The sequence below is a fragment of the Python bivittatus genome, unplaced genomic scaffold (genome assembly GCF_059951505.1).
Source record: "Python bivittatus isolate LINGU-HERP-01145 unplaced genomic scaffold, Pbiv_v1 ctg000070_np1212, whole genome shotgun sequence".
In the NCBI taxonomy this organism is placed as follows: Eukaryota; Metazoa; Chordata; class Lepidosauria; order Squamata; family Pythonidae; genus Python; species Python bivittatus.
In genome coordinates this window covers 40,006,502-40,019,491 of record NW_028277034.1, presented here as the reverse complement: position 1 = coordinate 40,019,491, position 12,990 = coordinate 40,006,502, and the positions used below count along the sequence as shown (strand labels likewise).

The 12,990-nt window shown below is 38.7% G+C and overlaps 1 protein-coding gene across 3 annotated transcripts in view; it reads right to left on the bottom strand.

Annotated features, from left to right (window-relative positions):
- Positions 1 to 11,845, bottom strand: part of SLC39A8 (solute carrier family 39 member 8) — a 33,531-nt gene extending 21,686 nt beyond the window's left edge. For all 3 annotated transcript variants that reach the window (XR_015794617.1, XM_007439462.4, XM_088133021.1), the window contains exons 1-3: positions 11,746 to 11,845; positions 5,986 to 6,576; positions 515 to 680 (exon numbers count right to left, since the gene is read on the bottom strand). Coding sequence is in view for 2 of the 3 variants with exons in the window: in XM_007439462.4 (XP_007439524.2) it covers positions 515 to 680; positions 5,986 to 6,273 (454 nt within the window). In the remaining variant the exon portion in view is untranslated. The remainder of the gene's footprint in view (positions 1 to 514; positions 681 to 5,985; positions 6,577 to 11,745) is intronic.
- Positions 11,846 to 12,990: the final 1,145 nt, after the last annotated feature.

Genomic DNA, 12,990 nt, shown 5'->3' with positions numbered 1-12,990 from the left:
TTTACCTGTAAAAGTCCTTGCTTGCCAGTCTTCCTTGGAAGAGATATAATCTACTGACATCACTACAGAGGTGGAAGGCATTATTCAGAGTTATCAATTTTATCATTTCCTGGTCAAGGCTATCAAGGTCCTTCTGAGTCCAATCCACTATTCTTGCACTGTACCAACTTTTATGCAGTTAATGACACTCAAGTCTAAAATCTTTTGCAACAATGTCTCTCTAATAATACCTGCTGGGGAAATATAAGACATAGTCTCACATGATTAGGATCACAGACAAATTATATATGAGAACTAATGGGGTACAACATTTTATTATTATCATAATATATTTAATTATGATCATTGTCTGATTTTATATAAGATACGTATCATGTAATAGCAGGCAACAGAGAAGGCTGATGGCCAACATCATGCCACTGAAGGTGTAGAAACATTGATAGTTTTTATAGAAATACATAAATAACTAGAAAAAAATTAATCTATTAACTAGACTAGTATTCTTGAGAATTACCTTCTGTGGGAGATGGCTTAGAACCAGCTCTGGGTACAGATTTTTCACAGGGGTGAAAAATCACTTGTTGTAAGATAGCAGGACATATTGTAGAGAAGGTGGACTCCATTATCCTGCTCCTGTTTGACATTCCATACAGAGAAAAAATATCTTCAGCAGACATGCACTAAAAGAGAATGAAAAACTTGTGTTAGTTTGAGAAAGAAAATGAACACACTTACAGCAGAGAGATGTAAAACATTTTAGATTTGACTGTCATTAACTGCATAAAAGATTAACTTTGGAATGGCATCTGGGGGAAATTCTCATTACTAGAAGTATCCTCTTGAAAGGATACAGGAACCTTGTCCAGGTCAATTTTAGATAATTGTAGCTTTTAAAGTGAATCTTAACATTAAATATTTGCAAGGCAAACTTTCTTTGACTTAATTCACCCTACCATTCTCTCTCAACATGCTGCAGATATGGAAAATCAAGATATCAGAATACAAGACACAAGGGCACAGTCCTTAGATTCTTAGTGCAGCCTCCTTAGTTCCATTTATTATTTTTTGTTCATTAATTCATTCTAGCTGCACACTGCTAAATCTGGAATCACTCATTTTGACCTCTCTACTCCTACGGAGAAGACTGTGGCCCAGTTTGAAAGTTGCAGCTTGCCATGATCAGATGACAACTCCTATGAAGTCATGTGAAGTCATGTTGCAGGCTGAGGCTGCTGCAGTTTGGATTCCAAACAAGGAATAGATGACAGAAATCAGTGAATTCAATTAGCAAAGCTTGATTAATTAATCTCATATACTTACACAGGGGAGTCCCTTTCCTGATCTGCCATGGTGGCTGCAAGTGGCAAGGGGAAAATGAACACACTTACAGCAGAGAGTTGTAAAACATTTTAGACTTGACTGTCATTAACTGCATAAAAGATTATCTTTGGAATGGCATCACCAATCCACTCGCAATGGGCTGCCATTGTTGGCCAAGTTCTAGAGCTCTTCAATCCCTCCCTCTTCCCCCACTGGGATTTCTTAGATTGGTTTTGGGAAAATAATTCAGGAAATAGCTGCATAGTTTCAGCAAAGGAAGGTTATATATTAGCGAGGATTACCTACATTGTTAAGTGTAAGGCAAAGGGGGGAAATAATTATCCAATTGGGATCAGAGCAGGAAGCTCCTTATCACTAGGTTTATGCAAAGCAAAGAGGGCATCTGTGGTTTTGTGGAGAAAACAAGGAAGACTAGCTTGATTAAGCAAGCTTTTGTGACCTAGTTGAAAGTGCAGTTCATTCACAGTTCAGGCCATGTCTCTCTTTTCTCTTTATTTCTATACCCAGGAGACGGTTTTGCATAATTGACATAGCAGATCAGCACATGAACCTGTTCTGAAACTAATGTCTTTCATTCTCACAACACTTTCAAAAGGGCATGAATAAGAAAGAGGTATAACCAAGTGACATATAGATGCACATTGAAGTGTTTGCTGGAACTGGGAGCAAACAGCTGTAATTGAAATCCTGCGTCTTTCTGTTCCTGATATCTCATGAACATGTTATATTTCTGGAGACAAGATATCATTAAAACGTGCTTGAATTATGTTACGCTTCCTGCCTTACTGTTTATACAGATTCACCCAGATTTTGTTAATATTACAGATGGTTTTATTCTGAAGCTTTATAAAATAAGCCAGTACTCCTCCCTGCAAAACCTGAAGTGCTACATATTTATTATTATGAAATCCTGTAATCATTTAATTATAATTTTAAAGCATTCCAGCAATGGTTACTTAATCTCTGAAACAGAACATGTGGCTAAATTAACTTGTTTCATTAGAGAAAAGACAATATCTACATTTATTGGTGACTGGAAACCCCTTATGGTCTTTTTATGTAATTTAATTTTATTCATTAAAAGTTTTATAACTTATCTTTTTTGTAAAATATCAAAGTGACTTACAATAATGTAATTTAAAACCATATTATGTATAATTTAATTACAATAAAAGTGTTATTATATAATTAAGTACAGCAGGACATTAGAATAGCAGCCAGTGGAAGCATACTGAGTAAAATGTAATGGTGTCCAGCTGCCAATGAAACAGATATTTATTGACAAAATAAAGTTTCCCCTCTCTGCACTTTCCTGTAGTGAACTGCACTTTCCCCAAAACAATTCCAAAACATATCAGATCCAAAACATATTAGAAGGGATTCAGGAAGTACAGGAGGAGAAGTGGAAGTTTTATTGCACACTTAGAAGACATAAGAGTCAACACAGAATTTATATTTATTGATCAATAAATTTAATTCATTATAGACCACAAAATGTCTAAAGCAGCAGAGAGGAAGGAGAGGAAGAGTGAGATGCATCTCTCTAATGGGGATCTTGCAGAGTTTTTGGTTCAACATTCTTTGAGTCAATTTCAGATGCAGAAATTTCAGTTTCTTTGAAAAAAAATCTGTTCCCATGTCAAATAAAACTGGTTTATATTCTATTAAACAGTGGTATATAAATAACACAAAAATAACAAGAATAATGGCATCTTTAGCTTCTTCAAATAAATGGGGGTATAAATAAGTTATTTTCATAAATCCTCTGGCCTACAGAATATCTCTGTTGAAACATGTTCCTATTTACATATTCACCAACTACCTTTGTAATTTGCTATGTTACATTTAAAAAAGATACTAACAAAGCAGCTATTGCCATATCCTTGGGCACAATAAATCTTTTCCTTAAATCCCTATCCAATGTAGGGACAGATCACATAACATAGATTTATGATTTTATGGTATTTGCCAGGGTTTGTATTATGAGCATGAAGCAATAAACTCCTGCCCCTTTTACTGCTTCATTGTTTGCATCGTTGGGATAAGTATTCTAACTGTTTTCTTTTGTTATGAGCTGCACGGATATTTATAATGAAGGGAAACACTAAAGATAACAACACGAATAAATAGCATTTATAGCATAACTATAGAACCCCAGGTAGCAAGTAGTACATATTCATTTCGGATGGTCTAATGCAGTGTTTCTCAATCTTGGCCACTTGAAGATGGGTGGACTTCAAGTCCCAGAAGTCCCCAGCCAGCCATGCTGACTGGGGAATTCTGGGAGTTGATATCCACCCATCTTCAAGTGGCCAAGGTTGAGAAACATGGCCTAATGCCTTTTTAAAAAGAGCCTCTAGAAGTACAACATGGAAAAAAACTAGACTAACATTTTATTCTTTGCAATACAGTTCATCTTACCACATACAGTTCACCTATACTTCATACTACCATCTTTGTTTTGCACAGGCCAAGCCTAAATCTGTTTCACAGACAGACAGACCAAAAAGTTCAAGTAGCTTCCTGCCCCATATGGCAAAAACTAGCTTGCATTAAAAGTGGTGTCGTTGCTGCTGTTGTTCATCTTCTGGATGTTCCTCCTCAACCAATGAGAGTTTGGGTGGATTATTACTACACCTGGTGTTTACTTCCAAAATGAATGTTTGCCTCAATTATGTCTACCCAGAACCATTTCATAATAGATCTTCTTTAACTTTTCTAATCTCCATACTTTTCTTGTATGTTAACACTTTTTTTATTTTTTTTTAGGTTATGCCTTGTGTGAAACACACAAGAATAGTGTTAGCAGCTGGAGAGCCACAGCATGGTCTGATATGTAAACAACAGCTAGACATGTAAATCTACTTTCCTCCAGATCTTTTGGGACTGCAACTCCCATCATCCATATTACACACCAAAGGGGGAGAACAGAATTTGGTGAGGGAAATATTAGTTATAGTCTGTTGTTTTCTTTGGCAGGTGAATGTAATGATTTATAGAAAATTTTATATTATGATTATCGTAATCACCCTTAACCTTTTGGCAAAAGCTAAAACCAACCCAACACACAGTACTGATTTCATGTAATCCATGTAATGCCTCTAGAAGAGCACAAACTGCCAAAGCTCCATGTACTGAAGTCCAAGAACTATGTCCATGGCTCTTCAAATTGTGGCAAACACCAAGAAAATAAATGTGATTCACCTTCAGTATGATAAGCTGATATAATTATAATGAGCCCATGAAACTGCTTTATTCTGAATGAGACCTTTGATTTATTTCATCTGGCATGTAGATTCAGACCTTCTAAGTCTATGAAATTTTTCCACCACATACTTCCTGAATCATTTAGATGAGACCCTGGGATTTGAGATCTTCTGTGTATGTGTAAAGCATGTCCCGTGGCTCTAACCCATAGTTCTATCCTCATATTTATAACATACCATAATAATGCTCACTCTATAATCAGCTACAATTTGTGTGTGATTTTTTTTCACATCTTATTGATTGAAGAAAGGGGATGTCACCATTGCCCATAATTGGATGGTCTCTCCAAGGATACATGTGGCTGTTTCCAAGAACAGTGGTTCTAAACTTTGCTTTTATTCTGAAAATAACTTGCTTCATTTAAAAAGCTATAGGTAGCTCTTGACTATAGGTAGTCAGGAGGATAATATCTACAAGTATACTTTTTTCTCCCACTGCTTATTCAATATTTTCACAAAATTCAGGAACAGAAGGACAGAATAGCTATACAATGTATTCTAACTGGGGGCTGTCTGTTTTGAAGCATGCTCAATTATTGTATATACCATATTTAGCACTGAAGATGTATATTTGTTTTCCTGAACCTAATACCCTCCAGAGATGTTAGACTTCAGTTTCCATGATTTCTATCACTGGCTATGATGGCTGAAAATTCTAGGAGTTTCAGTCCAAAGATATTCAGACATAATTCCTGCCCAAAACCCGTGCAGCCAGGTTTCTTTAACCCAGAGAGTTAGTAGTTAAACCCAGAGAATTTGTTAAATTGTCAATAGTCAGACAATTTAAGCTGGGCCAAAAAGAATAGAAATCAGCCTGAAAGTAAACATGTTACACATAATTTATTGTGCAGTTTATTTGAATTGAATATACTAAATATTGTATGACATAAGCCTTCTCACGAGCTTGAGACATCCTCCAGTATTGGAGTTGGCCTTTTTTGACTCAAAGTATCTTTGAATGATTTGGCTGTCTATGAGTTAAGGTTCTGTGGGGACAGACATCCTGGGGGGAAAAGTCCAGAGTATATAATGAGATTGGCTATTCTATCATTAGGACTTTAATATGGGTTGTTAACTGCTTACAGTCCAGTGTTCCCCAACAACACATGCTTGCTATGGTTGCTACTAAGCTTTCCATCATCAAAAGTTTCCAGAAATGCCTCCCTTCCACCATATCTGTAGCCTTTGACATTTTCAGCATTGACTAAAATGCCCGGATTCTTAAAAAGAAAAAATAAATGAATTCCTAAGGAAAGCAAATAGAGTCTTCTGGCCATAATTCCCTCTTCCATAAACTTGGAAGAGAAACTGGGAAGGTGGAGTTTGGCCAGATTCCTGGCGCTAGGGATGCAGGGCAAAGGACAGGTCCTCTCTGTACCTGGTTATAGTGCAGGTGCGCCAGCGATTCCGGGGGCAAGGACTCGCTCAGCTTCTGCCGCGCTCCCAGTTTCTGCAGCATCTGGCCGACTTGCCCGGTCGAGAGGCTCCGGTTGCCTCCGAAGACGGCGAAGAGATCCCGAGCGAAGGGCGCTCCGATCGACGACGACGACGACGACGATGCTGCTGCTGCTGCTGCAAGATCTTCCTGGGCACGGGTGGGGACGAAGGCACCAAGCGCCAGAGCGAAGGCGGCGGCCAGGAGCTTCCGAGCCACGAGGGGAGACATCGCCGGCAAGCGCGCTGAGGCGAGCGAGAAGGAAAGACGAGGAGTTCACGTACCAGCCGAAGACGCGCCGTGCCTTTGGCGCCGACCGCAAGCGGGAGTGAGCCTTCCTCGGGCGCTCAGACTTCGGCGCTGCTGCAAGCGGAGGCCCTTTTCTTCCCTCCCTCTTGGGCAGGGACAAGGGCCCTTCCCCGGACGTTTTCCAAATCCCACGCCGGAAGGGTGTAGGTAGGAGAAGCTGGCTCGGGCAGAGAGCCGAAAGAAGACCTCTTCAGTCCCCACGATGCCAGGCGCACGCAGCTCTTCCTGTAACGGGAGGAGGAAAAGACCAAGGACAGAGAAGGAGTTAGGAGCTGTCTTAACTCCAATATGCTGCCCTTAAAGGGCACACTGAACTACAGCTCCCATCATCCCCAACCAGGAGGGGAATAGTGTCCGGAGGCTATGAAGGATTGTTCTAATTTTTTTTTTTTTTTGGCCTTGGAGTCATTACTGACTCCTGGTGATTGCCTGGACAAGTCCCTGCAGTTTTCTTGGCAAAGTTTTTCAGAAGTGGTTTGCCATTGCCTCCTTCCTAGGGCTGAGAGAGAGTGACTGGCCCAAGGTCACCCAGCTGGCTTTGTGCCTAAGGTGGGATTAGAACTCACAGTCTCCCAGTTTCTAGCCTGATGCCCTAACCACTACACCAACCTGGCTCTTATTGTTCTAACTAGCTGGCAATTAACTGATTAATGTAATAAATAATTCTCAGACTTGCTCACTGATTTTATTCATGATGAATGCTGCTGCTTCAGTTAACTTGGTTAGTTTTAAAATGTATGACTGGATTCACTTTAGTTTGTTTTTTTAAATTTGAATTCTGGATATCTCAATTATAATGGAAGATACTTTTATAATTATACAAAAGAAATGTTTAAAAGTAATAAATGAAAGCAAGGAGCATCTTCCAGAGGCAGGATAAGTTCAAAAGGCAGCTGTTTCTTTCGGGACTGGAGTTTCCTAGTACTTAAGAAAAACATTACCAAAACACCTCCCAAACAATATCAGTGCAAGATTTGATAAGAGTAAGCAAATTCTCCAGAATTCTTTTGCAATACAGAGTACAGTCAAGAAAAGCAATAAATAGGGGCAGAGAAAAAAGAGCTTTCCATCCAGCCTATTCCCCCTCCCTAATACATGTATCCTGAAAAAGAATTTTAATGAACGCACTGCCAGTAATATAGGAAAATGTCGTTTCCGAAATCAGCCCATTATTCCATTTACACTCTATTGACTCGCAGACCTACTCTTTCTTAACTCTACCAGTTAAGAAAGGGATCTGGCATATAAAGAATCAGACTATTATTGAGCTATTGTCTTTCCTGTTGAGCTGCACTAAGTTCACCTTCAATCTGATAACAACTTCTGGTTTTGTATGGAGAGGGAATGTTTCTCTAGTTATCTGCAGCTTGGATTTTCTTGCTCTTTAAACCAAAGTTGGCCCAGCTAAATAAACTCTGTTTGGTTCACATATCACAATAATCCATGGTTTCATTTATCTGTTGTTTGTAGAAGTCAGAATGACCTGGTTCGCTATAATGCTAAATCAAGGGCAAGCAACATGCAGCCACAGGTCATTAGGATCTGGTAGGAACCACAATGACATCATGTGCGTCACAACAACATTGTGCAAATAATGGTTATAATTGCATAATTTGTGCAAAAACAAAAACATGACTGGTCCCCCTTGCTCCCCTCTTCTCTGTAGATATCCATGCCCAAGTCCCTTGTTGTGGCCACAGTGTCTTCTCTGACCACAATGGCTGAAAAGCAGCTGTGTGATTTTCCCCATTATATGGCAGGAAATACTCAAAACTGTAATGCAAGGGCTACAGTAGGTTTAACATGGTTTAAAATCAAATGTCAAAATTCTTCCCCACAACCCAGTAAACCTTGAAAATCTTGGGTTCATCCACTTTGCATTATCGTTCCAGTCCCAAATTTTACCTGTATTATGGTTTTCTATGCCATGTCCAAAGATGGATGGGTTAAGATATTGTGGTAAGCTAAAACTAAATGAACCTTATTATGACTTAGCACAATGTATGTATTTATATTGACTGAATCATTAACACGTTGAAACACTGATCTTATTGCACAGGATTTTCCGCTCCCCAATCTTTATTTGGATTGTTTAAGAGAAGCTGCAGTTGAGTATAGTTGGATCAGTCTTACTTTCTCTTTCAAGTACATCCCAGCTTTAGGTTGTATGGGAAGAGTGTTAGATATGCAGCTCGTACAGAAGAGCAGAACAAGTCCCATCTTTTTTCCATTGTTGATGCTTCCAGGAAGATCAGAAACAAGCATATCAGTAACAACCTTCTCCTATTCTCTTTTATCATCTGGTATTCAGATACACACATCCCTTGAACTCAGAGCTTCTCAGAGCTATTGTGCCTAGAAACTCCTGATCAAGCTAACTTCTTTTCATTTTTTAAATGCTTTTAAAGTATGTCAGCTAGTAGCACTTACTGCAGCTTTTCCTGTTTCGCACATTTAAAATTTATGGACAGATAATTCATACAGTGTTTCTTTGAAGGTTATATGGATTGTTAGTTTTTTATATTTATTTGTTTATCTATTATTGAGATTTATATACCACTCAGTTCCCAAAAGAGTCTTACAAATATATCTGCCCTGCAAAAGAAATAATTAAAAGAAAAAGAGAGAAAGAAAGAAAGAAAATCACCCCATAACAATGGTTCTTAGCTACGACAGTCCCAAGGAAGTAGTTTTAGCAGCAATAGTCACTTACTGCTCCAGGCCTTCTGGAACAACCAGATCCTGGTTGTTTTCCTGAATGCTCACACCGCTGGTGCTAGCCTGACCTCAGGTGGAGCACTGTTCCAAGGGAGAGGGACAGTTACAGAAGAGGCACACCCTCATGGTCTCCAATGACAGCAAAGGATGGGACTTGAAGGGTACTCATCCCACTTGTTGGATGGGCAGAAAACACTGGGAGAAGATAGTCCCACAGGTATCATGACTCAGATTTCAAACAGCTGGAAGCCAAATGGGAATCAGTGCAGCTCTCGCAGTAGTGGTATCACATGGGTAAACCAGCAGGCACCCATAATTATTTCAGCCACTGATTCTGGATGAGGTGTAGCTTTTGGGTGGTCTTCTAGGGCAGTCCTATGCAAAGCAAGTTACAATAGGAAAGGTGACCACAGCATGAGATACTGCAAACAGTAACTCCTGGTTTAGCAGTGGTCATGGCTAGTGCACAAGATGAAGTTGTGCAAAGGCCCACGTAGTCACAGATGCAGCCTACTCCTCAAGCAGAAGGTGTGAGTCCAAGGACACCCATAACTTATGAACCATTTCAGTCCAGGAAACATGACCCAATCCATAAAAATGGAATATCACAGGTCTTGGATTCTGAACTCCCATCCCCTCTCTCTTCTCTGTATTCTAATGCACATAATAGATCTGAGAAATGTCTGCTTCTCCATTTTGTCCTTGTGTCATTTCATCCTCCATAGGATTTCAACATATATGCCATATAAACTATTGTCATTATAAGAAGTTTGTTTGTGGGTGGGGTGGGGGGTGTCAGCCAGAATCTCGATTTCAAATTTATGAAGGAGAAACATTTCTATCTCCTGTCTCCTGATCCATGATTATATAAAACTTCCTTCCTCATCTTCCTGTACCTGAATTACTTCATATTCTATATTTTAAAAGCCCAGAGTAATTTAATCTTTTTTACCCATAGAAAAAATACTGCAGTCCCTTGATAATTTTAATGATTGCTCTGTGCACCATGTTCAGTTCTAAAATACCCTTTCTGTCAGGGAATAACTAAAAGTTTTCATAAATGTCAGATTTAAAGAAATCCATTGTTTTATTTTTGTCCTTGCTCATTTTCTTCCTTGTTTGAAATACATACTGTATATTACTAACAGGGTTATATGCCAGCTTAGCCATTACATTGTCAGTCCCCTTATTAATAACGGTCACCCTTATTCTTATCATATTGTTTTTTAATAACATTTTCATTTTTATTTTCAATTTTTATCTGTTTTACCTGTCTGATTTTATGATGTGAACTGCCAGGAGTCACTTGGAATTGTTGCATTTTAAAAATACAACAAATGAATTAAAAACACAGTAATCCTTAGGATGAAGATTTCATTTGTTCTGTTACCACCAGACTCTTTTCCAGTCTGCATCTCTCAAAGGCAAACAGTGTCAAAGTAGCAACCCCATCCAGGAATCCCTTCAGGTTGATGTTGTTGTTTTTAAGGAAAAAGAACTAGACACGTTTTAATTATTATTGTTACTGCTAGCAAAAGCAATACATGGGTAAGCATTAACTTTATTTCAAAAAAATGCAAAATGGGCTGCTGGGGGAATGGGGCACAGCTTGGGCTTTGCAGTTTCAGATGGTAAACAATAGTTTGCTGGAATCTGGCTCTTGCTTCGAAATGTCAACATCTGAACATGCAAATATGAAAGAATCTGCCAAGAAAGCAGTGGGATCATGGGGGAATTGCTTTTATCAACTTCCTGAGTAAATTATATATATTATTAGAGCATGAGTTTATGGGGTTATTTTTAACTTCCAGGTATGCTCCCAGGCATAGCAGATCTTTAAAAAGTGCACAACGCGTCTCTACACAGCTTGTTTAAATGTTTTATTTGTCCACATGAGAGATACTGGCAATAACTACACACATAACACAATCCACACACTGAATGTCAGCATTCAAAAACTCTCCTACAGTGTTTTGCTCCTTCACTCAAAAGGTTTTTGTTTTGTTTTTTGAAGCTCTGTTTAACCCAATAAACATTAAGTGTTCCTTAGCAACAGACAATCAAAAATGCTGTTTCTTAAGACAATCTCACTAGGACTGTCTTTTTTCATGGCACAGTTTTTGGCCATCAAGCATTGTAGGAGGACAGCCATATTAATCAATGGTACCTAAAAATCAGAAGGCACCTGGAAGCACCTTTTCAGATGAATGTATTATAAAAATGCATAAGCTTTCAACAGCCACAGCTCACTTCATCAGATGATCCTACATCAGTTTAGCCACTCCATGCATCTTTCTGATTTTTGGCCATCACGCACAAGTTCAGTGAACTTTGAATGGCCTGAGGGTGGGGAGAGGTAGTGGTACATCTTACACTTATTTTAATGAACAGCTACAGTAATTTTGGAAATGCATGCACAGTCCTCTATCTCAAGGCATTCAACCATCTCCGAGGAGAAGAAAGTAAACAGGAGCTTGCCAGGGGCAGAATATCTTTACAATGGGAAGACAGTAAGAATGCTTTCTCTGTTTCTGTCACACAGTAATTACATTCAGCTCTCTGCATTCATTCACAAACATCTGTGTTGTCTAATCTTTCCACCACTTTCATAATTCTTTCTACTTCTATTTCCCATTATAATGAGCAGGAAAAAAACACACTCACTTCCTTACTCACCTAGTCCTGTCTCTGATTACTCCAGCAGCCCTTCAGAATTAAAACTGTTTCTTCCTTAGATAAAGCCTTGAACACAGGTTGCAGTTCAGCAGCTGTATGCTGCCAGATCATTTGAGGCACATGCAATTTCTAGGATCAAAGATCAGCCACTATTTGCCCCTCCCAGCTGTGGTTTGAGCCCTCTTTTTCTTCCATAAAACACAGACAAAATGGATGAAGCACTAAAATAATTCCTGCTGCTAACTCAGCTGCTACAGGACCTTGTTCTGCACTGTAAGCAGTATACAATTATGCCTCGAAGCCTGCCTTGGGAAGGAACTGATTTGTTTTCTGTGTAAGCAAGGTTATAGAAGCATTTCAGCACAACACTTAGAATATAATTCTCTTACATTCCACTGGAGTTGGCTTCCATTAAGATCTTCGCCATCCACAGACAGATTGTGGTTCCTCCTCCTCCCACTATTTTTTTCTTTTTTGCTAGCATGGACATGAACTTAACAGGTAAAAGGCACAGCAACAGGACTGCACTGCAGAAACCCTCTTGTGCATGCCACCAGTTAAGCTGCCAATAGCTCTGCAAGTTCCCAACACTGTTGTTGAAATGTTTTATCTGTAGGTCCAGATAAACTTGTTTCTAACTAAGTTATTCAAAAGAATAAAACTTGTTTCTACTAAGTTATTCAAAAGAAATTCAACAGATCTTTGGGGAAGTAAAGTTGTCAGTTTTCTGTAGATTCATATGAAAGGGGCTTATATTTGAGAAGTTCAGTAAAAATTGCACCAAGGTGAAACTATATACCTACTTCTTGAAAAACTGCATAACATAAGAAATTCTGATCCTTCAATCCACTGGAAATTTCAGATGTTGAATTGAGTATATAAGTGTTTTGCAAAACTGCTCTGTATGTTTAAAGGAAGGGAATCAACTTTTTACAGATTAACAGTTGCACCAATCTTTGAGTGGTATGTGGGCAGAGCTAAGATGAACATTTCATTTTGTTTACATATACGTTTGCTGTAAATTAAATAAATAAAATATAGTTTACATTTTTATTCTCCATTCAGGAGAATTAGCTAAATTACAGTTTTGGGAATAGTTTTGGAGGTCATCAGGGGACTACACACAAAGCTTGTGGAACTGCATACACCATTGTTGTGCTTCAGGTTATTCATCTCAGATTTAAATGAGATGCTAATCATAAATGCTTGTAACAAAATAAAACTCTGCTTGTTTAAGGGAGAACA